Source organism: Vicugna pacos, chromosome 19 (assembly GCF_048564905.1).
Source record: "Vicugna pacos chromosome 19, VicPac4, whole genome shotgun sequence".
Taxonomy (NCBI): Eukaryota; Metazoa; Chordata; class Mammalia; order Artiodactyla; family Camelidae; genus Vicugna; species Vicugna pacos.
The window spans coordinates 32847582-32874743 of NC_133005.1; the positions used below are offsets into that span (position 1 = coordinate 32847582).

The 27162-nt window shown below is 46.5% G+C and overlaps 1 protein-coding gene across 6 annotated transcripts in view; it reads left to right on the forward strand.

Annotated features, from left to right (window-relative positions):
- The window catches only part of TOX2 (TOX high mobility group box family member 2), a 212581-nt gene that overhangs the window by 179999 nt on the left and 5420 nt on the right, over positions 1–27162 (forward strand). For all 6 annotated transcript variants that reach the window (XM_072944273.1, XM_072944272.1, XM_072944274.1 and 3 more), the window contains one exon: positions 25408–25647. In XM_072944273.1, the coding sequence (XP_072800374.1) occupies positions 25408–25647 (240 nt within the window). The remainder of the gene's footprint in view (positions 1–25407; positions 25648–27162) is intronic.

The following is a 27162-nucleotide window of genomic DNA, read 5'->3' on the forward strand; positions in this document are numbered from 1 at the left end:
CACTTCACAAACTGTAAAGTGCTGCCTGCATTATTGTTGGTAAGTAAGCCAGATGGGGACCCTACAGTCTATTTCATCTTACAGCCCACCCTGTCTCGCCTAACCCTCCCATCGACTTCGGAGGGAGTTTGAATTATCCTCGTTTTACAGATGGGCGCCTGAGACTCAGAGGGCAAATGGCTTGTCCAAAGACACAAAGCCAGGAAATGGTGGGGACAAGATGGGAAACCATTCCCTTGACTCCAAGTGTCTTGTGCCCTCAACATTGTGCAGAAGCATTCCTCATCCTTGAAATGGAGGGTGGGACTGTCACCCCATCTCTCCATCCAAAATGGGGTGGACAGAGTTCTGCCTGAGACAGAGGTTAAGTAGGGAGGCAAAAATGTTGGCTGTTTCTCCAAATTCTTGGTAGCAAGGAGAAAGGAAAGGAATGTGGGGGTGAGTGATTAGAATCACTGGGCCGTGTCTGTTGGATGGAGCTGCGGGCCTGGGCTGCTGGAGCCCTGAGAAATCTATTCTGAATAAGCCATTGCTGGTTCTGTCTCTCACCCAAGACCTGGTAGAGGAATCTGGAGTCAGGAAACCCGGGTTCACATCCCATCTCTGCCACCACCAATGGATGGGGGAAGGCAATCCCGTTCTTCCAGCCACACTCTCTTCATATGTTGAGTGGACCAACCCCGATTACCATGGGGAGCTGTGAAAAGGATCAAGAGAGAGCATGTCTCCAAAGCACTTTGTGAGTGGGCCCTACAAAGAGTTGTTGTCACTGGGGTTGCAGCTCAGAGCCATACGTCAGGAGAGCCTAGTGGTTGGGAGGGAGTTGAGTGGGAGCTCTGGCATCAGACACCTGCCTGTGTCATCAGCTGTGTGACCTTAGCCACCTACTCACCCTCTCTGTGCTACAGTTTCCTCATGGGTTTGCTGTGAGGATTAAATGAGATGTTCTCAATGGTGTCCAGATTTGTGCTAGAGGGAGGTCCTCTTGGTCCCACAGGGAACTCTCAAGCATGAATTAGGCTCCTGTGTGCCGTGTGAGTCAGTCATTGGTCACAAGCTAGGGTGGGGTGGGGCTTGTGCATAACTTCCTAGGCGAGATGGCTCCCACTGGCAAAGAGCAGTTGGAGAAGAGGGGGCAGCTGTGAACCTTTGGCAGCCAACACTCCTGAGAATTTATCTCAGTGGGACAACAGCGGTATCTACATCTTTAGATCTACATTATTTTAATAAGAGCCTAAGGTCAGCAGGGTCAATGTCACCTGGGAACCTGTTAAGAGATGCAGATTCTCAGGCCCCACCCTGGACCCTCAACCTGTATTTAACCAGCCCTCCAGGAGATTCTGATCCTGCTCAGAACCACTGGCTCACCATCATCCTCAGCTGAGTCCCGAGTTCACCATTGATTTTAGGAAGCATGGAACTGTCACTCGTGTTTCTGTTTGCCTTGAGAATTTCATCACACCTGTGACAGTTGCAAACCTTTTCCCCCACACCTCTGCCTGTGGTTCCTGACTCTTCCCAGCCCCTCGGGCCTCCTTTTGGCTCAGCTTTGACGCAAACACCCTGGCATGAGGACTGTCCACAGCCTGGGATCAGAAGGACTCCAGGCCACATCTCCTTGGACTGGAGAAGACTTCATCCTTGTGAGGCTTCATGGGTAATTGTGCACCAAGGGCCTATGCAGAAGTAGAAACAGCACGCAGTGGGGGAAAAGAAAGGCAGGGGATCCCCAGGACCTTTGTGTGACCACGAGGCAAGGTTCTGCCAAATGCTTCTGGGGACAGTGTGTTGTGCCAGGTAAGGGCGATCAGTGCAGCCTGGTCTCGGAGATTATGAGAGGACAGTATGAGCAGTTGGACAAAAAGACTGAAGCAGACATCTGCAGCACAGGTAGCAGCTGGACCTAATAAATCAGGCTTTGGTTAAAGGCACAGACGACAGCAAAGCGTGAGTCCCTTGCCTGAGGTCCTGTGCTCAAAGGATCAGCCTAAGACGGTACTCCCCCAGCCCACAGGACTCCTCTTCTCTCTTGGGAACCCCAGACCTCAGGCCTCTGTGCCTTTGCACATTAGATTCCTCCTCCCCACTCCCTTTCGTCTGCCCTGTGTACCTGACCTGCTCTTACTTGCTGTGCCCCTGCTGGGAGAAGGAAATTAATCCCAGGCAGCAAATTGGTTGTGCCATTCTCTGCATGTCCCCACCGTTGCGACCTTGGTCACAGTAAATTGGAAATGTGTCTTCTCATAATGCCCAATGTGGTGGGGGTCAGGCTCTCTGTGCCCCAGCAGAGCGGAAGACTGCCAGCCACACAGGTATCCACAGCCAGCCAATGACACTAGAAACAAACTGTCCCCTGGGAACAGGGGCTCAGCCTCCACTGTAGCCCCTTACCCTGGACATGCACACCCCGGTCTCTGTGCCTGCTGCCCACCGCCCTGCCGAAAGGGGGTCGATACTTAACCAGAGTAAGTATCGCTGGCTTTGGGCTTCCGGAAGCCTGGATTTAAATCTGAGTTCCTCCAGCTGCTTGCCGTGTTGAGCACGTTACCCACACCCGCTGATCGTTAGTTTTCTTATGTGTAAAATGGATATGTTAGTAATCCTTACCTTATGGGGTTGTTTTGAAAATTAAATGCTATAATGCTTATAAAATGCTCAGCATGGTAGCCATAACAAGGCTATTATTTGTCTCTAAGCACTTTGTGTATGAGCTGCCTGTTTTTCTTCCCTGCCAGCCCACATGGAGAGCTCCGTATCTGTTCTAGTTTCCCCGAGAAATCCACCTGCCCAAGTGGTGGTGGACAGAGTTGCTTCCCTGGGGGTCTTCTGGGAGTGACCATCACAGACAGCTGGCACATGTCTATGCTCCCAAGTCCCCTTTTGGTTACACTGACACTGTGATGACCTCTCACCCCTGCCCCCATGGCATGCTCGGTGTCAGGATCCTCTTGGTTCTGTCTCACATTGTAACCCCTCAGCTTCAGCATCTCCCCCCAGACGTACAAATCCAGACATACCTCTGAGCTCATCTGAACAAAGGCTCTTCCATTAACAGGACCTGCCTTCCTTAGAGGTTGGTTTAGGGTCCCTTTGGTTTGAACTGAGCATCCTTGGGTTCACCCTCCACCCCAAGCAAGGCATTGATATATTTCTTAATACAAGTCAAACAAGTCCAGTTTCCTCCCAAAGAGGGATTCTGGTTGCATTAGTTCTGGTCCACCAAGAAGCAGCGCTAGGCAGGATTAGACATGGAGGAGATTTGTCAAGGAGGGAGAAAGAGAAGGTGGAAGGTGAGGGGAATTCTAGATGCAGGTCTGACACCTATGGAAGGAAGGGAGGGAGGGAAGGAGGATTGAGGAGGAAGAGTCTCGGACAGCAGCACAAGTTCCAAGAAAGGTTTGGCCAGGCCAGTAGGGGTTCCTCAAACCAGTCACCCACTGAAGGAGCTGCGTGTCTCACCAAAAGGTCCTGCCTCAGTAACCCTGTGCACTCGGTCACTGGCTGGGGGTGGCCCACGGAAAGTGTGGCCTAGGTGAGAGCACGTTCACGGAGCCAGAAGAGCCACAGCTGGGCTCTCAAAGCAAAGCTGAGCAGTGCATTTCCATGGCTCCCACTATCCACCCCTAGTGCCACACAGACCTGTTTCTCCATGCAGGCGAGGCGACAGCATCTCCATGGTTTCCTGGCCCCCTGTTCCTGAAGGAAGTGTAGTGGAATTACTTACAGCCCTCACCGCTGCCTTTGCTCTTGGGACTGCGACTGGTACTCATCACCCTTCCCTCTCCCTCCGCTGTCACCTTGGTAGGTCCGGTGACTTACATGTCTTCCCTGCTCCCAAGAGGCCTGAGTTCTTGCCACTCGTACACTTGTCAGGTCAGGGCTGCTGCACCTGTCCAATTGCAGTTGCAGTGGGGAAGGGAGTGGCAGGAGGCACCGAGTGGGTCACCTGGGATGCACGTGTATGTATTCCTCTCTGACCCCACAGGGCGGCCCCCCCCCCTCCTGCCGGTCAGGGTCCATTCGCCTGGCCTTGATGGTGAGTCCTTCTCGCTTCTCCAGGTCCCTGGACGTAAGAAGTCCAAAGGGCTGTGGCAGCAGCTGGCCCTGTTGTGTCCTCTGGCAAGAACACACCCACTATGGGGACCAGGTTCTCCAACTGGGCAGAGCCCAGAATTGCAGGATCCAGAGGTGTGAGACCGCCTCGTGGGGCATTGGGAGTGAGGATGAATGGGGCTACTCCTGCTTCTGCCCTTTGGTTCCTGGACCCATGGATTCTTCACAGAACATGCTGAGGTCTCCAATTTAATACAGATACCACATCCTGAAGGACAGCACCCCATCCTCTTGGGGTCTTATCTCTAAGCTAACTCTTCACCTGCCCCTGGAGAAGGCCATCCCACATCCTAGAGGCCACATCCTGGGGTGATATGTGATGTGACCCAGAGATCCCCATGATGACAGGCCCATCCCCATGCCTCTGTCACTGTGAAGTGGGCACCCCTGCTGGATACAATGCCCTGTGTGGTTCCAGGCCTGTGGACCAGGCTGGCCACAGAGAACGGTGCTGGCTGAGGCTTTGCAGATAGGAGACATCCCGTGCCCAGAATACCTGGCCCTGAGAGGATGAACTTCAGCTCTTCAAAGATGGAAGGGGCCCAGTGTAGTCAGCTTACCGCCCAGGACTGGTTGGCATCTTCAGGGAAGAATGCCTTGATTGGGGCTCAGCACTGGCCTCTGTGGCTGGCAGGGTGGGTGTTCAGAGGCGGCAGCAGCTGAACTGGCCTTGGTGCGTAGGAATTCTTGTCATCGGGCCCGTCAGTAGCTGCTCTCTCTGCACCTTGGCTGCTCCATGCACGTGCCCAGTGCTGGTTCTGGGGTGGCTGATGGTGAAGTCTGGTTAACACAACAGGTTGAGCCATCTCGTCTCCATGATCGTTCAGTGCCTCTCCTGGGGTGAATGCCTTCTGGTCGGCAAAATGTGATTGAAAAAAATCACACATTGTGCCCACTCTCCTAACTCCATCCACAATGCCTCCTCCACCCCAGAGAGCTTGCCTGCAAGCTCATGGCTCTTTGCCCCCCAGGCCCCTGACCAAACAGCCAGGCCTTTGGCTCCTGCTGTGAATCTGTATACAGTGATCCTCATTATTGGCAGATTGCTGTATTTGCCAGTTCATCTACCCACCAAAATTTATTTATAACCCCCAGATCAGTGCTCATAGTGCTTGCATCATCATTCACGGATGCATGTAGAGGAACAAAAAAATTGCCATCACCCAAATCTCACGTTCCCAGCTGGAGTCACCCAGGGTGATGCTCTGCCTTCTTGTTTCAACTTTCATACTGTAAACAAGTATCCTTTTCAAGGTTATTTAGTGCCACTTCCCCCCCTACATTTTTGTGCTTTTTGTGGCTGAGTTCACTGTTTCAAATGGCCCCCAAACGTAGTGCCAAAGGGCCATCTAGTGTCCCCAAGCTCAAGAGGCTGCGATGTGCCTTACAGAGAAAATAGGTGTGTTTAGGCATGAGTGATAGTGCCTGGAATTCAATATTAATGAGTCAACAGTATATATCAAATAAGGTGTTTTTAAACAGAACCACAGATAAAACAAGGTGGTGTGTTGGTCACTTGGTGAAAATATTGTCATTTCCTGTGACCAGAGGCTCGCAGGAACCTAACTCTTTATTTCTCTATCATTATACTATTGAGTTATCCCATTCTGAAACAATGTGAATCTCCATTCATTTCAATAAGTTGTGCTCTCTTTATAGTTTTATATACATCTATATATGCATTTATATGGCTCCAACATATCTCTTATAAATTTCATTCTTTAGAATTGTATATTTTTACGTTGCTGTTATGGTTAGAACTTTTCAATTATGTTTTCTGCCTTTTTGTGGGTAAATAAGAAATCAGTATATTTCTTATATTTACTTTTAACTGGCTGTCTCAAGTTCTAACTTCTTAGAATATGAGGGTTTGGGGGTTTCTTGAAATGCTATCACACCTACGAAGAAGATGCTTTCCAGTGATTGTAACTCATTTTTTTTGTTTGTTTCATTATATTGGGTCAAACTTTCAGTTAACAGGGATGATATCAGGGACCAGTGACCTTTGCTTTCTCTCCCAATGTAACGAGAATGAAATTCACTCTTGGCATAAAGTCAGTTTTCTTTAGCATATTTTAAAAAAATATTTCTAATCCTTTAGCTTACTCATAATTTTTGTTGAGTTTTATCAAATACCTGTAAGGTATGTACTGAGATGATCATATATGTTTTTATTCCTTAGCGTATTGAGGTAACACGTTTTATTAAAAGGTTCCCCAATATATATTAATATATTCTAATTGGTTTTGGTATGCATGTATACGTACATATTTAAACATATGTACAGAAACACATTTTTTAACTATGAGGCTGGATTTAATGTATTATTTTACTTAAGATGTTTCTTTTACTTTTTTTATAGAGAAATGGGTCTGTAGTTTTCCTTTTATAAAATAGCTTCCTCATATTTCTGTATCAAAATATAGACTATATTATAATCTTTCATAATCATACAGGTTATACCATCTTCATAAAATGAACAGTTTATATGCTGAGATATATACAGTACTTAGTATTATGTTATAAATTTTATAGCCTTTGTACCTGTAATTATACCCCATTCATATTCCTAAAGTTGTGTGTTGTAGTTTTTCTCTTTTTTTTTCATTCTCATCTTTACCAGCAGTTTAACCATGTTACTGGTTTGTCAGCTTTGTTTTATTCATTTTATTCAGAGAACCAACCATCAGAGTTATGTTTCAATTCTGTTACTTTTCTCTTTTCATAACTTATTCATTTCCCCTTTGTGTTTATTTATCCCTTCCTTTTCTCTATGAATGTTTAGATTTTTCCTTTTAGATTCTTTGGTTCATTTATTTTGGTTGTTTATTGTTTAATAATAAGAAGTTTATGGCTGTACCTTTTTCCTGAGTACCGCTTTGGCTGTATCCTGTAAAATTTTGAAATGAAGTGTTCTTATATCTTTTACTTCTTTCTCCCAAAAATATAGCTTTGTTGACTTTTCTATAAATGGCACATGTTCATTGTAGAAATATTAAACACAAACAAATACAAAGAAGAAATAAAAGATCATTAAAACTGCACCATCCACAAATAACCACTATTAACCTAACCATTTGCTAAGTGTCCTTTCAGTCATATCTTTGTGATTTATGTGATTTATAATTTACATAAAAGGGACCATAATGCAGTGCCTTTTCCTGTACTTTCTAGTCTCTTCTATTGGAGTTGTTCTGTGACCTGCTGATTTTCTGCAACAGTAGGTAATGGATGTATTTCCATGACTATAATTATAGGTCGTGCCCTTATTTTTAGTGGCTGAATAACATTCCACTGTATGGATGTTTCATTGTGAATGTAAACAGCATTCTATTGATAGACATTTAGACTTCTTCTGACCGTTCTCCATTGTAAAACTCTCTTGGGGTGGGTTCCTTAGGAGTTATGAAAATGATTTTTTGAGGGTGTGGTCTCAGGAGAGGAAGGAGAGGAGAGCTCTACCCTGGGCAAGCTCCTTCGCCTTCTGAGCCTCAGTCTTCTCATCTGTAAAAGTGGGAATCAGCAGAGTGCCTGCCTCCCAGGAGGATGTGAGGGTAAATGAGGAGCCGATGGGGAGCGTCACAACTCTTTGCGGGTTGTGGGGCCCGAAAGCTCATGGCGGTAAAGGGGGACACATATTTCTCTGACCTGGCCATGGGGCGGGGTGGGTTGGAGCTCTAATTTTCAAGGGTGGAGCCAGCCTGGATTCTAGAACAGCCTGTTGCCTTGCTGTACCTGCTTTGGCAATGTTTGGCCATTGCCCTTAGGAGGCTGGGGAGCAGGGATTGCCTGGCCTCCTCCATGTTCCTAACACTGACTCAGAGCCAGACGTCCTCAGACCTTCTTCACCAATTAACTTGTGTTGGATCAGGCAGCAGTCCTGTCTTTGCCTTGGATTTGCTGTGTGACCTCAGGGCCAGTCCTTGCCCTTTCTGAGCCTCCCCTCCCTGGACCCTTCCTGATCACCCACAACTCTTCTGAGAAAGGATGGCAGAAGCAGCGCCTGCTGCCTCCAGCCCCCTCCCTGGCATTTCAATCTGCGCTTAACCAGGGACTTCAACAGGCAGTGCTTTTCTCGAGAGTTCATAAAAACATGTAAACACGGGTGAGGATACAAAATATTGAGCGGCAAGGCAGTAAAACACGCCAGGGTTTGTTGTGTTAATTGAATATTCATGAGCTGACTGTTTAAATTACAGTTCACAACTGTTGCCAGGCCCAATGAATAATTTAAACGAGGGTGGCCAAAGAGATTTCAACACCACATTAGCACACTGCTCAGGATCGGCTACAGAGAATTTATAATTAGCTTGGAATATCCTATAATAAATTCTTTGGAAAGATGGTTTTAATTAGCCCACGTGCTAATTCAGAGCGTAGACTGTTACGTGTTTGGGCTGAGGGGATGAGTAACCCTTCCTTTCCTGTGTTTTGCTCTTACATGGGATCCCACCACCTGCCAGGAATCTCTGAGCATCCCCTGAGCCTACCTCCTGAATCCCTCCTCCCTCCCCAACGCCCCCCGTTTCAGGCTCATTGCCCCATCCCAGCTCAGACAGCCCCCATCATGGCCTGAGCTGGTGCAGGAGCCCCTGAACTTGTCTCTCTGCCTGTGTCTTTCGCCTCTAGTTCGTTCCTGAGCTGGTTTGTCCCCACTGGGACAGCTCCTGGAGCTTTCTGAAATGCAAATCTGATTTCCCTTCTGCCCCCTTTAAAGCCCCTTCACTGAGGAAGCCCAGAGAGATGAAATGCATAGTCAAGGTCATTCAGGTCCCAACGGGCATACGAGGACCAGCAGACTTCAGCCAATCTCTTGACGTGTGGGGATGGAAGAAGCATCATGGGCAGAAGGAACAGCATAAGCAAAGGCAAAGAGGCAAGAACAAATGGCCTGTGGGCTGCCAGTGGGGGAAGCCGGGACCTAACAGGTGCTCGGAAAGGGAGGATGCAGGAAGCAGGTCCCCCTTGAGATGTGGTCTCCATGGAGCTGGCCCGGAGCTTCGGGAGGTTGCCACTCTGAGCCCAGAGCTCCCAGGCCTACCTGGCTCACTCCTTCAGCATTCACCGAGTGCCTGCTGTGTGCCAGACCTGGGGCTGGGCACCGGGGAAACAGCTCCAAGCAAAGCAGCCATGGTCCCTTCCTTCACAGTTGGAGCACATGGAACTGTGTCCACGTGCTGATGAATGTATGATTTGAAGCATGACAAGACAAATGAAAAACAAAAGCAGGCGCATGAGAGACAATCACTGGGGGCCCTGGTTTAGGTGGAAGAGCCCAAAAAGGCCTCCTGGAGGTATAGACATTTGAAAGGAGTCCTGAAAAGTGAGTCAGGGTTAGGAAGGCAAACTGCGGTTCTAGGCGGAAGGAGCTGGGCCAGCAGGGCATCAGAGCTGCCCCATCCCCAGAGGGAGGTGCTGGCAGAGTCCCTGGCAGTGGCCTGGAGTAGGGGTGGGGGCTAGACCCGTCATGAGAAGGGGATGTCTTCCATGGGGAGCTCATTGCTGGAAGAAATAGCCCCCTTCTGATCCCAAACCTTGTCTCTGGTGCTTAAAGCTGCAAGACCGTGAGCAAGACATACGGAATTTCTCGGCTTCATTTCATCAGGATTCATTCATGTACTTTTTTTAAATGTAGATACTAGGATTGAACCCAAGACCTCATGCATGCTGAGCACGCGGTCTACCACTGAGCTATACCACACCCCCTCACTCATCTACTTTTTTGTTCGTTCTATAAACTTTTATTGGCGCAATAAACTTTTATTGAGCTCCCGCTATGCCCCAGGCACTCTCCCGAGCCTTGAGCAGATGATGATCCCTGATACATGGGATTGCATTCCAGTGTGAGGGACAGATAGACAAGGAGATAAGGAAGTAAAACACACCCCTCCCACCACTCGGACGGGAAAGCAGAGGCTGGCTGCCAGCTAAGCAGGTGCATCTCCCAGAGTGTAGGCTCAGCCCAGTGCTGTGGGCTGGGGCACCAGGCCCACTTTGAATAGGAACTGAAGGTCAAATTCAGGAAGCTGAAGGAGTCACAGCTTGGACAGGTCATTTTGGTTATCGGGCTTCCGTGATCAAGGGCACTGGCCCCACCTCCTCAGCTCTCACGTCTGCCCCACATGCCTCCTGACCCCGCCTCTGTCCTCCTACCCTGAGCACAGGGAACCTACTGGGCTGTCCACTGCCCACAGCCGCCCAGGCTTCTACTGCCTGCAAGACCTAGCCCTCATCACCTGTGATCTGCCCCTTGGGGCTTTCCAGCTTCATCCCTGCCTTGGCCCCAGGTCATCCTGAGTCCTAGCAGCCCCCTGACTCTCAGAGACAACCCTTGTGCTGACTCTGGACCTCAGGCCTCACCTCCAGTCTTGTTTGATTTTTTTTTTAATTGAAGTATAGTCAGTGGACAATGTTGCGTCAGTTTCTGGTGTGCAGCATCGTGTTTCAGCCATACATGTACATGCATATGTTCCTTTTCATATTCTTTTTTCATTAGGTGTTACTACAAGATATTGAATATAGTTCCCCATGCTATACAATAGTCTTGTTTTAATTATAGCAGTTTCGTGGGCTTGTCATTCCCTCCTGATTCTTCACAGAGATGCAGAAGGGTTCAGCAGTAGTCAAAACAAAGCAGACAGGCTGTGCTGACCCCCATGTGCAGTGATAACAGAGCCCCCCTCCTAGGGCTGCCCAGCCCACGCTGCGCCCCTCCACCCTCAGCGCCAAAAAGAGCTCAGACTTTGGGGTCAGGCAGACCTGGGATGGTATCCAGGCCCTGCTGCATCTGAGCTGTGGACAGGGAGCAGCTGCCTCACCTTTGAGACTCCATTTGCTCCTCTGTTAAGTGGGAACAGCAGCACTTACCTCACAGGTCTATTGAAAGGATGCCTGAGACCGAAGATGAGAACGTGGCCCCCTGAGTGGCAGAGCCATGTTGTCACCCACCAGTTCTGTGGTTAATGTCCCCATGGGGACATTACTGTGACGGCAACACCCATCCTCCATAACTGTGCTTTAGCCTCTAAATGGAAAGTCGTCCTTTGACACCTGCCTGCTGTCCCATCTCTCCCCTCATGGTCCCAGCGGAGCCTCCAGAAGGGGTCATCGGCCCTGGGTGTCTGTATTTCCTCCTCTGGAGTTCACTCTGGCCTCAGGCCCCCACCTGCCCGTGACTACAAATATGCTCCGCTTAGGCGCTCTGGTGGCCTCGACATGGCTAAAGCCATCGGGCATGTGCTGTCTCTGTCATAGCTGACATTTAGCTCTGTCAGATCAACTGGCCACCCCCTTCTTCCTGAAACGGTCTCTCTCCTTTGCTTCCTCAGTGTGACTGTGATGCTCCTGGGGTCCTCCACTGCTCAGAGCATCCCCTCTTAGCCGACTTTGCAGGACCTTCCTCTCCCCTTTCCCCCCAACCCCCGCCCTCTCTCTCTCTCTCTCTCTCTCTGCCTGATTCTCCATTGTGACTGGATACCCTAGGACCCCAGGCCAGTTTCCACAGTTTGGTTCCCTTGTCTAAGTATCAGACCATGTAACCAACCATGTCCCACCTGGAGACCCCATTGGGATGCTGTGCTCAAGCTCAGCCTGTCTCCAGCTGACCGCTCCTCACCTGGCCAGACACGCCTCTTCTCCTACGTGACCAGCCGTGGCATCACTGGTGATCGGTGCCACCCTTGACCCCTTGCCATGGCCAGTCCCACATCCTCCCTCTCTCCCTTGATGTCTCTCATAGCTTCTTTCACTTTTCATCTACCCGAATCTGGGACATTTGTTGTGTTGCTTTTCACATGGAAGCTGCCGCCTACCACATAGCAGCCATGCCGGCCTTTCTGAAATTCAAGTTGCTGATCTACCTTTCTGGGTTCCAGGGACCCTAGGGATGAGATCTGAACATCTTCAGCTGGCATTCAAGTCCCAGCCTGGCCGGGCCCCTGCCTGGTTCTCTAAGCTCATCCTTAGCTGCCCTCCTCACGCCTCCCCACAGTCCTTCACCCCCACAAACAGACCGAGGCCTTTCTGGATACCCAATGTGCATCTGACAGCCTCCCTGTGGCCCATGGCTTTCCTTTCAGCACTGATCGCTGTTGTAACTGCATGCTGATGTAGGTGTGGAATTGATCAATGTCTGCCTCCCCCATGAGACCGTCAGCTCCGTGGGGCAGAGACCACACCTATGTTATTCACTGTAAATCCCCAGTGTCCTGTACAGAGCCGGGCACGTAGCAGATACTTAATCAATACAGACGCAATGATAAGAGAGATGCAGTCCTGAAAAAGCTGCAACATCTTAAAAATAGAGCTAATGGGGGGAAATAAGGCTGGAGCAAACCTCCCAAGACCTGTGCAACTTTGTAACCAGAGTGCTAACAAAAAAGACCATAACGATCCTAGTGTACGTACCTGCACAATGAAAAGATAGGTGTTAAATTCTTACTAACTAGACTCTTGGTAAGACCCGGGAAGGTAGCAATGGCAAAATGCACCAAGACTGGGGAGAAGTGTGCAGAAAGCACTTCCATACCAGACAGGATGAAAGTAGGAAGGTGGGGCGAGTGGGCAAGGGGAATAGCTCTGAGTCCTCCCCTGCTTGCTGAGTTCAGCTCGATTAGCATCCTCTGTGTTCACAGGCTGTCTCTTGGTGGCACAAAATATTAATGAGCTGGAAGAATCGAATATGCCTGCACAGGACTTCTACTTGGTGCAACCTTTACCTGTTCACAGGGATGGGAGAGTGTGTCCCAGGAGCACAGGTGGCAGGGGACACCCTGCATTTGTTCTATGGGTGAGAGCATTAAGGGTGCATTGATGGTGACAGCATTAATAGCACGTGTCACACTGTATTCACCTGGTTGGCTCACTTCTCTGTCCCATTGGATTTGGTGGCCCTTCCTGAATGACAGGACCTGTGGCTCATCGGCAGTCCCGTGTGAGCCCCTGGGACTGTGATACAGATCACAGGCCTCAGTTTCTGCCCTCAAGGAACCAAGAACATGCCACGTGGCACGTGGGAGTAACCCAAAGCTGCTTGCTGGAGAGACACCTGAGCAGCCCAGTGAGAGACGTTTCCTTGTCTGGGAAAAAGAGATGGGCTAAGCAATACTCAGGGGTCTCCAGAGAAACACAACCAATAGGATATAGAGAGATACATGCAAGAGGAAATTTGTCATAGGAATTGGCTCTTGTAGTTTCGGAGGCCACAGTCGGCGATCTACAAGCTGAAGAACCAGGAAAGCTGGTGGTATAGTTCAGTCCAAGTCCAAAGGCATGAGAACCATGAACCATGATGACTGAGGGCAGAAGATGGACGTCCCAGCTCAAGAGGAGAGAGAACTCGCCCTTCCTCTGCCTTTTTGCTGTACGCGGGTCCTCAGCAGATTGGCTGATACCCACTTGCATCAGGGAGGACCATCTGCTTTACTCGGTAGACAGACTCAAATGCTAATCACTTCCAGAAACACCCTCACTAACACGCCCAGAAAGGACATTTTACCAGCTCCCTGGGCATCTCTTAGCCCAGTCAAGTTGATCCATCAAATTAATCATTGCCAGCTCTGAACCTGGGCAAGAGGGGAGGACTTGGGAGATCCTGAGGAGGTGGCATGGCCTGCCCTGGAGGCAGAGTAGATGTGGAAGACAAGGGGAGGAGTTGGACAGATAACTCACTCGACAAGCTTTCACTGAGCCCCTGCTAGGTGTCACACACTGTTCCAGGTGCTGGCGATACGATGGTGAGCAAAACACAGATCTTCACCCATGTTGATGTTACATCCTGGCAGGGGGAGCAAGATGAGAAAGCCAGTTAATAAAGGAGTCATATAGTGTGTTTACAGGTGATTGGTGCTTTGGAAGGAAGAAAACGAACAGCGGCATGAAGGGGTTCTGGAAAGCAGGAGCAGCGCGGGGCCGGGGCAGGCAGTGCATTAGGTGGGATGGTCAGGGAGGGTGTCATAGGTAAGAGGAGGTTTGAACAAAGACTGGCAGGAGATGGGGGAGTAAGTTGGGTGGGTGTCCCGGCCGGTAGGGAAGAACATCCTGTACAAAGGCAATGGCTAACTTACAGGGTGTCCCACGCTTGACAGTATTGACATTCATGGCTGGGTAATTCTCCATTGTGAGGGGCTGTCCTATGAGGAGCAGGATGTTTAGCAGCATCCCTGGCCTACTGCCCACCAGATGCCAATAGCATCTCCCAGTTGTAACAACTGAAAATGTCTCCAAATATTGCCAGATGTCCCCTAGGGGACATCACACTGAGCTTGAGAAGGGCCTTGAGGTAGGAGCATGCTTGGGTGTGCAAGGAATGGCAGGATGTGCAGGTGCTGGAGTGGGGTGAATGGGAGGCACATGGTGGTGGTGATGGCGGTGGGTTGTTCTAGGAGCTTGCGGCTTGGTAAGGACTCAGGCTTTTACTTGGGTGCAGTTGGAACCTAATGCAGGCTCCGAGCAGAGGGGTCAGAGCCTGCGTCCCAGGGATGGGAAGTCCAAGGACCACAGCCCCCATACCAACCCAGCAGAAATCTCACACTCCCAGCAGGGCCATCCCAGACCCAGTGTCTCAGCAACATGTGTTGGCAAACCTTTCTCCAAAGACAAAACCAGCCCCAAAGAGGACAAATTGCTTTCCATTTACATCCTTCCCTGCTGGTGCCTTCATATTTATAACAAGATGATCAGTGTAGCCAGGAATGGGGCTGTTGCTTTAAAGGATAAATTAGTCTGACGCTTAACTCAATAATTAAAACTGTGATGGTGCTTGGCCTGCAGGGATAATGTACTATTATTATAGTCGTTTGTTTCAATTAAATGCTTGCTGATTTTACAATAGCAGCTGGGCACCTGTGCGCTATAGCTATTACTCTGAACAAGACATCTCAAATTTCAGGAGAAATTTGTCAGCGTGCGAGGGATCTTCCACCAAGCATGAAAGTTTATCAGAAATACTGACGTGGCTTCGGGGCGAGAGGCGGGCACTGGGGAAAGCTTCCTATGGGCTTTCTATCTCTTTTGTGCTGGAATTTTTTTTTTCCTAAAAGAAAATAGTTTTCAGATATTTGACTCTTAAAGCCTGAGGAAACGTCAGAGAGTGGTGTGTCCCTGAGAAGGTCAGTGTGAGGGAGCTTTGGTTGTGACTCCCCACTTCATTGATTTGGGGTGCAGGAGACTAAATAATGCCCCCCCAGATGGCCGTGACCTAATCTCTGGAGCCTTTGAATGTTACTTTATACAGCAAAAGGGATTTTGCAGATGTGATAAGGTTAAAATCTTCAGATGGGGAGATTATGCTGGATTATTTGAGTGGACCCTATGATGCAAGCATGAGTCCTGATTAGAGCAGAGAGGAGTGTACAACACCCAGAGTAGCTGATGTGACAATGGAAGCAGAGAAAGAAAAGGCCTTGTGATGTGGGGCCACCAGCCAAGGAGTAAGGACCACATCCATTCTGAAAAGAAAAAAAAAAAAAAAAAGCGAGAAGACAGATTCTCTCCTGGAGCCTCCAGAGGGAATCAGCCCTGCCTGCACCTTGACGTTAGTCCAGTGAGACTGATTTTGCACTTCTGGCCTCCAGAGCTGTGAGATAATGAGTTTGCGTTCTTTTAAGCCAGCAAGTTTGTGGTAATGTGTTACAACAGCAATAGGAAACTACTATGCGGGGTCTCTGGTACAGATCAGAGGGCTCCCCAGAAGCTGTCAGTGCACAGACCTGGGTTCTGACCCACCTCTGCTTAAAGCCTGGGGCCACCCCCTTAGCACCTGCAGGCATGGTCCCTCCACCCCACCCCTGCACGGGTGCACTAAAACAATCTCAGTCTTGGAAGACAGCCAGACGTCCCTACTACCCAGCTGTGTGACCCTGGGAAAGTCACTTACCCTCTCTGAGTTTCAGTGTCTTTATTATAAAATGAGGGTGATAAGAGCGTTTATGTCAAAAGTTTGTTCATGAAGCTCCTGGCACAGTACCTGGGACATAGCGAGCACTCACTCAGCATAGTAGTTGGTATTGTTTTCATTATTATTACTGTTACCATCTTCCATAAAACGGGGACATTAGCATCTGTTGGGAAGAGCTACTGTGAGACTATGGAAAGGATTGTAAAATGCTGGTCAGTGGCTTGTTAATTTTCCTTTGGGGTTTGATTGTGCTCGGAAATTAAGGAGAAGTTTCTGGACCCTCTGGAGCTGAGGCAGAGGCTTCAGTGAGAGAACTGAGCAGAGCTGCTGTAAACCTGTTCCAGTTCCCTGGGCAGAGCGTGAGGCTGTGTTGAATGACGCCTCGTCCCTGCCTCAGAGGAAGCAGGGCAGGTGTTCGTTCTGTGAATCAGCAGAAGGCGGGAAGGAGAGAGGTGTGATTTCTTATTCTCTCCCTGCCGTGTGGCGCTGCCCTCAGCACCTGGGGTGCTCTCCATGGAGACTGCAAATGAAGGATTGTGAAAAACACCTCTGTGTCCTGCAGCCCTGAGAATCTATTAAGCCAGGCAAACCTAATTACGTTCGCAGCGATGCCTCCTCGCTGCTTCCTCTGTTTCATCCTTCCTGGAGAGGATGCAGATGTGGTTCCTGGATGTGTGCATGTGTTTCCAGGAGAGAAGCAGGAGGCTTGGTTCACTTGGTTAGCAGACGGAAGTGCCAGCTGAGGGCCGGGCCGCCTGCCCGGGGCTGGGAAAGCGTGTTGTGTATCTCGGCAGCAGGTGCTCCATGCTCACCACAGTGGGCTCTGGGGGAGGCTCTGGTAAAAGGTGTGGCCAGAGGAGTCAGGAGCGGGAGAGATCAGGGAAAGCTTCTCTGAGGAGGTGATGCCTCAGGTAAAAGCCTCGAAGGCTGATGACCCAGAAAAAAGGACCAGAGAGCCAGAGTCTCTGTTCTTGGGAGAAGCTCACATATTCCAGGGGGAGCTCCAGGAAGGATCTGGAGAAATCAGGAAGAAAGAGATGGGGCAGATCTTTGTGGGATGTTCTACAAGGCTAGGCCCACACTAGCAGGTGACAGGGGATCTACTGAAAGCTTCTGAGCAGAAAGGAGACCTTATACCCGTGAAGGGTCACTCTAGTGGCCAGCATAGCACCTGGACTCAAGGAAGCCATGTGGGTGTGGGGAGGGGGAGAAGGGCTGATGTCTTATTTCGGGGTCCCCCTAAAAGCAGACTCCGACACAGAGGTTTGGGTGCAGTAGTTTGAGGGGTGAGCCCAGGAGGTTCTGCAAAGGAAGAAGGGATGTGAGACAGAAAGGGAAGAAAGCCAGTAAGGGGAGGCTGATGAGCTGTGACCATCGGGGCCAAGTGGAATCCCACCACAGACCCTCCGAGAGGTGCACGGAATGCAACTCAGAGTTGTCCTCTGGAGGGGAGGGGAAGCCGAGCTTTTAATCCACAGACTCCTGCCCCTCAGGGGATGAGGGTCATTTCTGGGGCTTAGCACTTCCAGCCTCCTTGGACAGAGAACGCTCTCAGGCAGGGAGGCGCAGGAAACCAGTAGCCACTGCAAGAACCCTGTGAGGGGACCTGGAGGGAAGGCCGAGGGCAAAGGGGAGAGCCCCTCACAGCACCTGCTGTAGCTGCTCAGGGTGAAAGGTGATGGTTACCAAACATGTTGGGCAGAGCAGGGTGCATCTGCCTGAGGACAAGGTCCTATGAACTAGGAGAGAATACTAGAAGGCATGGAGGGATGGACTTTGTCTGACCACTTCTTTTAAAGCCTGAAATTGGCTTTAGATGAAACACTTTCTTAGGGGGAACATGGAAATTTGGAATGATCTCTAGAGGATGTCCCCCGACTTGTAAGCATTCATGCAGAAGCCACAACTCACCCAGGGGCTTGTAAGAAAGGAGGGAAGGTGGGATAAAGCTGGAGGAATGCCAGTGTGTAAGGGCTGGGCTGAAGAAAACCAAGAAGGCATGACTAGGAGGTAGCTGGACGCCAAGAGCCAGGCCCTGGACGGAGGGAAGGTGTCCTTCTCAAGGACTGATATGTATCTTGGGAAAGGCATCATAGCTTAGCAAGAAAACGTGACCGTCTGAAGAAATCCAGCTGCACCTTCAGTAGCTGTGTGATCATGGGCAAGTCTCTCAACCTCTCTGAGCCTTGACTTCCTCGACTGGGGGTGATTATATTACCCACCTCATATAGTAGCTGTGACGATTAAATGGGCCATAGATGCTACAGATGGAAAAGCTTAGCACTGCATATATTAGATGCTTAATATAAGTTTCTCCTCCTCTTCCTCCTGATGAGGATGGGGTGAGGATGATGAAGATGACAGTGGTATAGGTAGTAATGATGGTACACTCCAGATAAGTTGCTGATGGGAGGGGAGGTCCTAGTGACAATGAGGGTAGACAGTTCTCTGCAGAAGTTTGGCTATGCAGGGAAGACAGTTGGGACAGCAGTTTTTAGGAGACTTGGACCTCAGGGAGATTTTTACAGGAGAGAAGTGAGCATGATTTGATTTCGATGGGCTGTAGCCCACAGAGAAGGGAAACCAGTTGCCCCGACAGAGAGTGACTTAGGTGAGGCCCCTAGAAGCAGAGCCTGAGATGAGGATTCTTGTGAACATTGTTTATTGAAGGAGAAATCTTGTGAACATTGTTTATTGAAGGAGAAAGAATCAGGGTCCACAGAGGAAGAAGTCAAGCAAGGATGTGACCTCAGCCAGAGACTGGCCTCAGCCTGATCTCTCAGGGAGCCCGGGGCATGCCCATCCTGCAGAAGAAGGGGGCTGTAGTAGGTGTTTTTATGCTTTTGCTGTGTTTTTATATGTCCTTAGACACTTATAGTGATGTTTTATGGTTTGAACGTGGTACATAAATGTATTACACTATATGCATCCTTCTGAAACTCTTCACTCATTATTGTTTTGAGTTCATCCTCATTGGCAGGTTATGGTTCCAGGCCATTCACTTGAACTCTGTACACAATTCCATAATGTGAATAGATCACAGATTTTCACCATTTCCTAATTGGTGAACATTTAAATTATTCCCAGTTTTTCTATAATTAAAAAAAATACTGTAACGACCCTTGTTGTAATGTATAATTTTTAAAAGATAGCATTGTGACTCTCATATAAATATAAAATGAAAACATGTCCATTTATTTAATTCATTCATTAATGAGGAAGCCAGTAAGATATTATAATCAGCTCAGAGGAGAATCTGATGAATAAGTACGTATGTAGGCAATCAAGAATGCTGAAATAACACCAGAAATTGACACAACATTGTAAACTGACTGTACTTCAATAAAAATACATACAAACAAAAAAAGAATGCTGAAATAAATTTTCTAATAAATACAAAATGGGTTGATGTCTATAGAGCAAGAGTATACTGTTTAGACTCTTCTTTTCTACAGGGTGGGTTCAGTTGGTACCTCCACCAGGCAACATTTATTTACATTTTTATGCATTTTATGCATAAGAATCAGTTGCACTCCATTAGGATGGTTACTATCAAAGAGAGAGTGAAAGCAAGTGTTGGCGAGGATGTGGAGAAATTGGAACCCTTGTGCACTGTTGGTGGAAATGTAAAATGGTGCAGCCTCTATGGATAATAATATGGCAGTTACTCAAAAATTAAAAATAGAATTACTATATGATCCAGCAATTCTATTCCTGGGCATATACCCAAAAGAATTGGTAGCAGGGTCTTAAAGAGATGTTTGTACATCCACGTTCATAGCAACATTATTCTTAATAGCTACAACATGTAAGCAATCCAAGTGAATGGATAAACAAAATGTGGTATATGCATACAATGGAGTTTTATTTAGCCTTTAAAGGAAAGGAAATTCTGACACAGGCTACAACATGGATGAACATTAAGGACATTATGCAAAGTGAAATAAGCCAGTTACAGAATACTGTATGATTCCATTTACAGGTGGTACGTAGGGTGGTCACATTCATAGACTAGTAGTCAAATTTCATAGCAGTAAAATGGTGGTTGCCAACGGCTGCAGGGAGGAAGGAATAGGAAGTTATTGTTTAATAGATACAGAGTTTTCAGTTTTGCAAGATGGACAGAGCCCTGGAGATGGATAGTAGTGATGGTGGCACAACATTGTGAATATACTTAATACCACTGAACTATATACTTAAAAATGGTTAAGATGGTAAATTTTATGTTACGTGTATTTTACCACTATTTTTAAAAATTTAATGATAAAAAGATAAGTTGCACTAATATCATTTTTGTACAGCTTACAAAGTCGTAAAATAGCCTAGTCAAAGACAAAGGCACACATTCCTATAGAAACAGAAAACCGCGAGGTCCACTAGCCCACACCCAGCATGCCGTTGAAAGGAAACTCACCTGCCCATTTCATAGTCTTTAAAATTTTCTGCAGTATATGTGTCTTCTTGTGTACCAGGGAAAGTTCTTTATAGTAAATATCTTGGAGTAGAATTGCTCAATTATAGGATATGTGTTATCAGAATGCTTCCTAAAATATTTATCTAACTGATTTACATTCCCAACTTTATAATTCTATAAATAGAAACCCAAATGGTGTGAAAAGGCGTTTGACCTCTCTAGGAAACAGGGCAGTGCAAATTGGGACAACTTTGGGAGCATTTTAGACTTAACAGATCTGTGAAAATTCAAAGTCTGCCATTATCAAGTGTTGGCAATATATTAAATTACTGAGTCAGGACTGTCTGGTGGAAGAATTTTAAAGCAGGCAGCCATGAAATAAAAAAAAAAGAAGAAGAAGCAAAAAACAAGCCCTAAACACAGAGTCCCAAGGCCAATTTGCCCTTGACGAAATAATGTTGGATTCTTGTTTAAGATTCGTGGAAGGGAGAATGTATACATATTGAAATGGAAAAGAGATATTTAGAGAATAGATTTTAAAACCTTCTATTTAAGTGTTTTAAAAAATTTGCCAGCTTTATTGAGATATTACTGACATTTAATGTAGGTTAAGTTTAAGGTATACAACGTGATGATTCGATGCATGTATGTATTGTGACATGATTACCACAATAAGGTTCATTAATACCTCATCCCTCACATAGTTACCTTTGTGTATTTGTGTATGTGTGGTGATAACATATAAGATCTACTCTCTTAATAACTTCTAAGTATATAATATAGTATTCTTAATCAGAGTCACCAGGTGGTACATTAGATTCCCAGAATTTATACATTGTATTTGTTGGAAGTTTACATCTTTTGACCACCTTCACCCCCTTGGCCCTGGTGTCCACCATTCTACTCTTTATTTCTTTGAGTTCAGCTTTTTTAGATCCCACATAGGAAAACATAAAGTGTTTGTCTTTCTCTGTCTGATTTATCTCATTTAGCATAATGCTCTCAAGGTCCATCCATATTGTTGGAAAAGGCAGCGTTTCCTTCTTTTTTATGGCTGAGCAACATCATACCACATTTTCTTTACCAGCTCATCTGTTCATGGATGCTTAGGTTGTTTCCATGACTTGGCTGTTGTGAATGCTGCTGCAGTGACCATGGACGGGGGTGCAGCTATCTCCTGGAGCTAGTGATTTCATTTCTTTGGGATAGATAACCAGAAGTGAGATTGTTGGATCATATGGTAGTTCTAGTTTTAAGTTTTTGAGGAACCTCCATACTGTTTTCCACAGTAGCTGCACCAATTTTACATTCCCACTGACAGTGTACAAAGGTCCCCCTTTGTCACACCCTTGCCAACACTAGTTTATCTCTTGTCTTTTTGATAACATCCATTCTAACAGGTGCGAGGTGATATCTCATTGTGGCTTTGGTTTGCATTTCCCTGATGACTAGGGATGTTGTCGTCAACAATAGCACCTTTTCATGTACCTGTTGACCATTTGTATGTCTTCAAGGTGTCTATTCAAGTCCTTTGCCCATTTTTAAATCAGATTGTTTTTAAAACCTTCTACTCTTTAAAAGAATTCACTCTAAGTCTGTTTCTCATGTTACTTTATGATTAATAATCAAATATGTATCTCACAATCTATTACATTAAAAACTCGGAAACAAAATCTACCTATATGCCATTTACAAATTTCGCACTTAGAGTGATGCAAACAAAAATAAAACAGTGGAGGAATAGAGTGATAATTGCCATAGATAGAGTAGGATTTAAGATAGAAACATTAGTTAAGACAAAGATACTTTTTTTTTAATTAACAAGGAGGGACCATAATGAAAATAGAGTATTCTGGGACATTTATGCGAAAGAATAACTTCACATCAATAAATAAAAAGAAAATCTGTTTAAATTCTATAGAGAAGCTGACAGAGTCACACTAGTAGTGGGAGACTTCAACTCATTTTTCTCGAGATTCCACAGCTAAAGTAGTCAAAACAGTCTATTGAATAGACAAATAGAGAAATGTGTGCATTCCAGAGTAAACATTGTTTCAGCAGTACACGGAAGTTTTACAGAAGTTAATATCTTAAGCCATAATGAAAACTTCAATTCCAAAAAGATAGAATTCTAGGAGTCATGTTCTCTGACCACAATCCCAAAAGGATACGTTAAATAAAGATTCTTTTCCAAATAACTTTAGGGTAAAAAGGAAAATTAAATCTTCAGTTGTAGTGTATTTTAAAAGTATTTCTATGATACAGCTACAGTCCTCCTCAGGAGGAAAAATCACTGTGACAGAGCAGTACTTCTAAGCATTAGCTGTCTTGACATTCCGGGACACTTAATTCTTTGTCGGGGGCATCCTGTGCGTCACAGGGTGTTTGGCAGCTTCCCTGGCCCCTGTACCTGCTAGATGTCAGTAGCAACATCCTCTCCTCCTGGTTAAAAGCCAGAAATATCTCCTACACAGCAGAAGTGTTCAAAATGTTTGAACCCTTGCCGTAAGGACTTCTATTATTAAAAGAGAAAAAGTGAAAATAAGTAAATTGGTTAATTTGAAAAGCTATATAAAAAGCAACATATGATACCTGAAGTCAGTAGTAATGGAGGAAAGCAAAATTTAATGAATGATCAGAAAAGCTGTCAAATTAATTTTTTTAAATATAAGAACTGGTTCTTCGGACAGTTAAAAATACAGAAACTTTTGAGAAGGAAAACATGAAAAAGCAACACGCCTTCATAATATACAATTGAGAATGGCCATTTCAAACCATAGAGTGGGTTTAAAATATGATAATAGTATCCCAGTTATGTGCTAGTAGTGTTAAAAATGTGGATCAAGAATACGATTTTCTAAATACATATGTACATATATAGATATAACCAGAGTAACTCAAGAGAACATGGAAACTAAATTAAACCAATTAGCCATGGAAAATACTGTGAAAATCAGTCTTTCAAAAAACTCTGGGCCTCAGATGGTTTTACATCTAAACTCTTTCAGTTCTCTAAGGAAAATATTATTTCTTTGTTATTTATACTCTTCCAGGACATAAAGAAAAAGAGAAACAGCTCGGTTCTTTTTCTAAAGCTGACCATAACACAAAACCCAACATCTGACAAAGATAACCCTAAAAAATTGAAAACCGAGAGACACGTAAAAAAGAAAGTTCCTCAGAAATGAAGAACCACCAGACAAACTCAAACAAGTACATATATATAGACAAGGACAGGAATGTTCATATCAGGCTCCCCTGAATTCAAGGCAAACATGAGATTAAAAAATGAAACACTTTATAATAACACGGAAGTTCAATCCATTATGAAGGTATAATTGCCAGCTTTCTTTTTCATAAAAACCAGCATCAGACTCCCAAAATAAACACTTTAAGCATTAAAGGGCGAGTTGGATGGAAGCAGAAAAGTTGTAGGCGACTTAGATAAACCAAAGAAATCGAAATAGTATAATCACCACTGATAAGACGGTTATAAATTAAGTTATACAGTCAGATTAACCTGTAAGCACAGCTCATTCTTTGCCCTTAAATACTGTGAAGTGTATGCAGAATTTAAACATATTTATGTCCTAAAGGAACCTGAATAAATTCTCAGAAGTTCAACAGTATGGACCGTTTTCTTTGATCACTATTGTTACTAGAAATTTGTAGCAAAAGGGAAAAAAACAATAAAAAATGTTAACCTCTTAGAAATTTCAAAACTCTTCTTAAGTATCTATTCAATGAGAGAGGAAATGAAAACTAAAATTTAAAAATAAATACATAAAAAGAACAATAATGAAAATCTCACATGATGAATTCTGCAAAATGTTAAGGTCATGGTCAGGGGAAAATTTATTTCTAAACCTTGAGAATGAGAACAGTGAATTGAAAATGAGACTCAGAATTGAGGGGCAAGCAGGAATCATGAATCTTCAAAAATCAGAAGAAGAGATTAATAAGGATAAAATTAGGTATTGAAGAATTAGAAAACAGAGTTGGAGTAGACATGATAAATTTGAGATTTGATTCTTTTGAAGAGGAAAAAAAATCCCACAAAATAAAAAAAAATTGAAAACCTGTGAGCTTGCCTAATGAAGAAAAAATGAGAGGAAAACACAGATACTGGGCATTAGAAATTAGAATTTAACCACAAATTCAGAGGAAATAAACATAACTATAAGAGTATGCAAATTGGTATGCCTCACTGAACAGAGTGTGTGTGGGTATATATATAATTTTTAGGTGAAAAGTACACACTATTCTAAATGTGTTTAGTATGAGAAATGCCTGTATATAAAAATAAGTAGCTTTCTTTATATTCCAAAAATAACCAGTTAGAAAATATCATGGGGAACAGTTAATGAAAAAATTACTGACCTACTGCGGAAAAAAGTACAAATTTTTATTAAGGGATTTATTTATTCTATGTATTTAACAAACCCTTATACAGTGTAGGATTTACTGTGTGCCAAGCACATTTAATCCTTAACAACCGTAGAAGGTGGGCTTAATCATTACCCGAATTTTTCAGTGAAGGAACTAAGGCACAGAGAGGTTAAGTAACTTAGCCAAAGTCACAGTGTACAAGCAGCAGAACCAGGATTCAAAATGTAGTCAGCTTCCAGTGTCTGTGCTCTTTGCTCTCACGCTGCATAGTGAATAAATGTAAAGATATACCGTGTTCCAGGGGGAAGACCCAGTATCATAAAATGATCTATTCACAGCTGGACTGGGCTCTCGAGCAAGGGCTGAGATGCTGACCATCTGTCCAAGGTGAGTATCAACAGAATGGCAAACTGTTCAGGAGCCGTGGGCCCCACTACAGGTGCACTGAGTCATGCAGAGGTCAGAAGAGAATGGACGCTCGCCTCTCAGGGAGCCGTGGGGGAGCCACAGCTCAGAGTGCGCCCCCTGCCCCGAGTCCCCTAATGCAGACGTAGTGGTCCTTTCTAACTCAACATGCCCTCTCCTCCTCTCTTAGATCCAGGAGATGGTCCACTCGGAGGTTGCTGCCTATGACTCGGGCCGACCAGGGCCCCTGCTGGGCCGCCCAGCGATGCTGGCCAGCCACATGAGCGCCCTCAGCCAGTCCCAGCTCATTTCTCAGATGGGCATCCGGAGCGGCATCGCCCACAGCTCCCCGTCCCCCCCAGGGAGCAAGTCGGCGACCCCCTCTCCCTCCAGTTCAACTCAGGAGGAGGAGTCAGAAGCACATTTCAAGGTATGTAGGAGTGCAGATGCAAAGCCTTAAGATGCCTTAAGATGCCCTTCCGTCAACAAGGGGACAGGCCCTGCATGGATGTGAGCATCACCTACCTCTAGAAAAGTCTAGAGGCGGGTAACTGTACCCTTTGCTGGAAAACAAGGGGGAGGAAAATTCTGGGGAAACATGGTGAAATCTTCTTTCTGAATGGTCAGTGGATCATTTCAGTGGCATTGATGGCATTGGCAAGATCCTCAGGGCCACGTATTTTGGCCACTTAGGAGAACCACAAAGATGTGTGGTCCAGCAGTGGGCATCTCTGGGCAGCACTGACTGGTGGCTGGAGCAGTAAAAATGATTCGCTCCTCCAAGTGGGGCCATGCCTTCCCCCTCCACATCCCTGGGACCAGGGATGGTCCTGCCCTTTCAAGAACATGTCGGGATGAGAGTTCACCACCTGTCCTGGCTCCAGTCTTTTCTCTACACTGACTCGAAATCTCCCTCCCTGCGGGAGAGGACCTTGTTTTACTGGGGCAGGAAACAGAGGCCAAGAATGGCCAGGGGTGGATGTGCTTGCCCAGAATCTCCCAGTGAGCTGGTGGCAGAATCAAGACTTGCTCCCACAACTCCTGCCTCCCTTTCTTCTTCCTCAGGGCCTCTCACCCCTTTCCACGCAGTGTCCTTGCAGAGGCCTGGGGTGATAACCAAGGGGCCGGTGCCACCTAACAGAGTGGCTGGGGTGGGCGCCTCTGGACCCTGGTCTAGCTCCGTCCTCAGGATAACTTGGTCTCTAGTGTAGTCCAGGCTGGGGTGGTTTTTATTTATTTTATTTTTTTAATTTAACAACCAGTTCTAAAACACTTCCAGGGGCCAGACACTTTTCTAAGGGCATGAAGGATGTGAATCCAAGTAACCCTCATCACACCCCTGTGTGGTAGGTGCCATTATTTTCTCTGACTGGCCGATGAGGAAACTGAGGCACAGAGAGGTTAAGTAATTAATCAGATGTCACAGAACCAGGCATTCAACCGAGGTGGTTGCAGTCGGGCTCCAGCATATGCCCTCCCAACCACCTGCAAGGCCACGTCTGCCCAGCTCTCTGGTTACCCACCTCCCTGTCCTGTTAGAGTCTCGCCCTGGGGCTTGTGGAGCTGAGGCTTGGAGAGGTGGGCGGCCGCAGAGAGACACTCAGGGCCAGAACCGAGACTGCCCCACACTGTCCCTCAGACGTGCAGGCCTGTGTCCTGTCTGCTGGCCTGTGGTTTCCTTATCAATCCATGGTGTCACCTTCCTTTTCTTGATGCATAGAGCCATGGTCTTCACCGCAGGATCCAGGGCCTTTGACCAAAATCCTTGGTCCCTAGGTGGCCTGAGAGTCCTAAACTGTGGTGAGCATTCCCACCCTCTCCCCACACCGGGAAGATGCCCTAAGTCAGATGCTCACAGTATTGTGGTCCTGGAGTGTAACTGCTTCCGAGGGCAGGGTGAGGCCACACCTGATGACAGTTACATTAACCTCACCCCATCCAACAA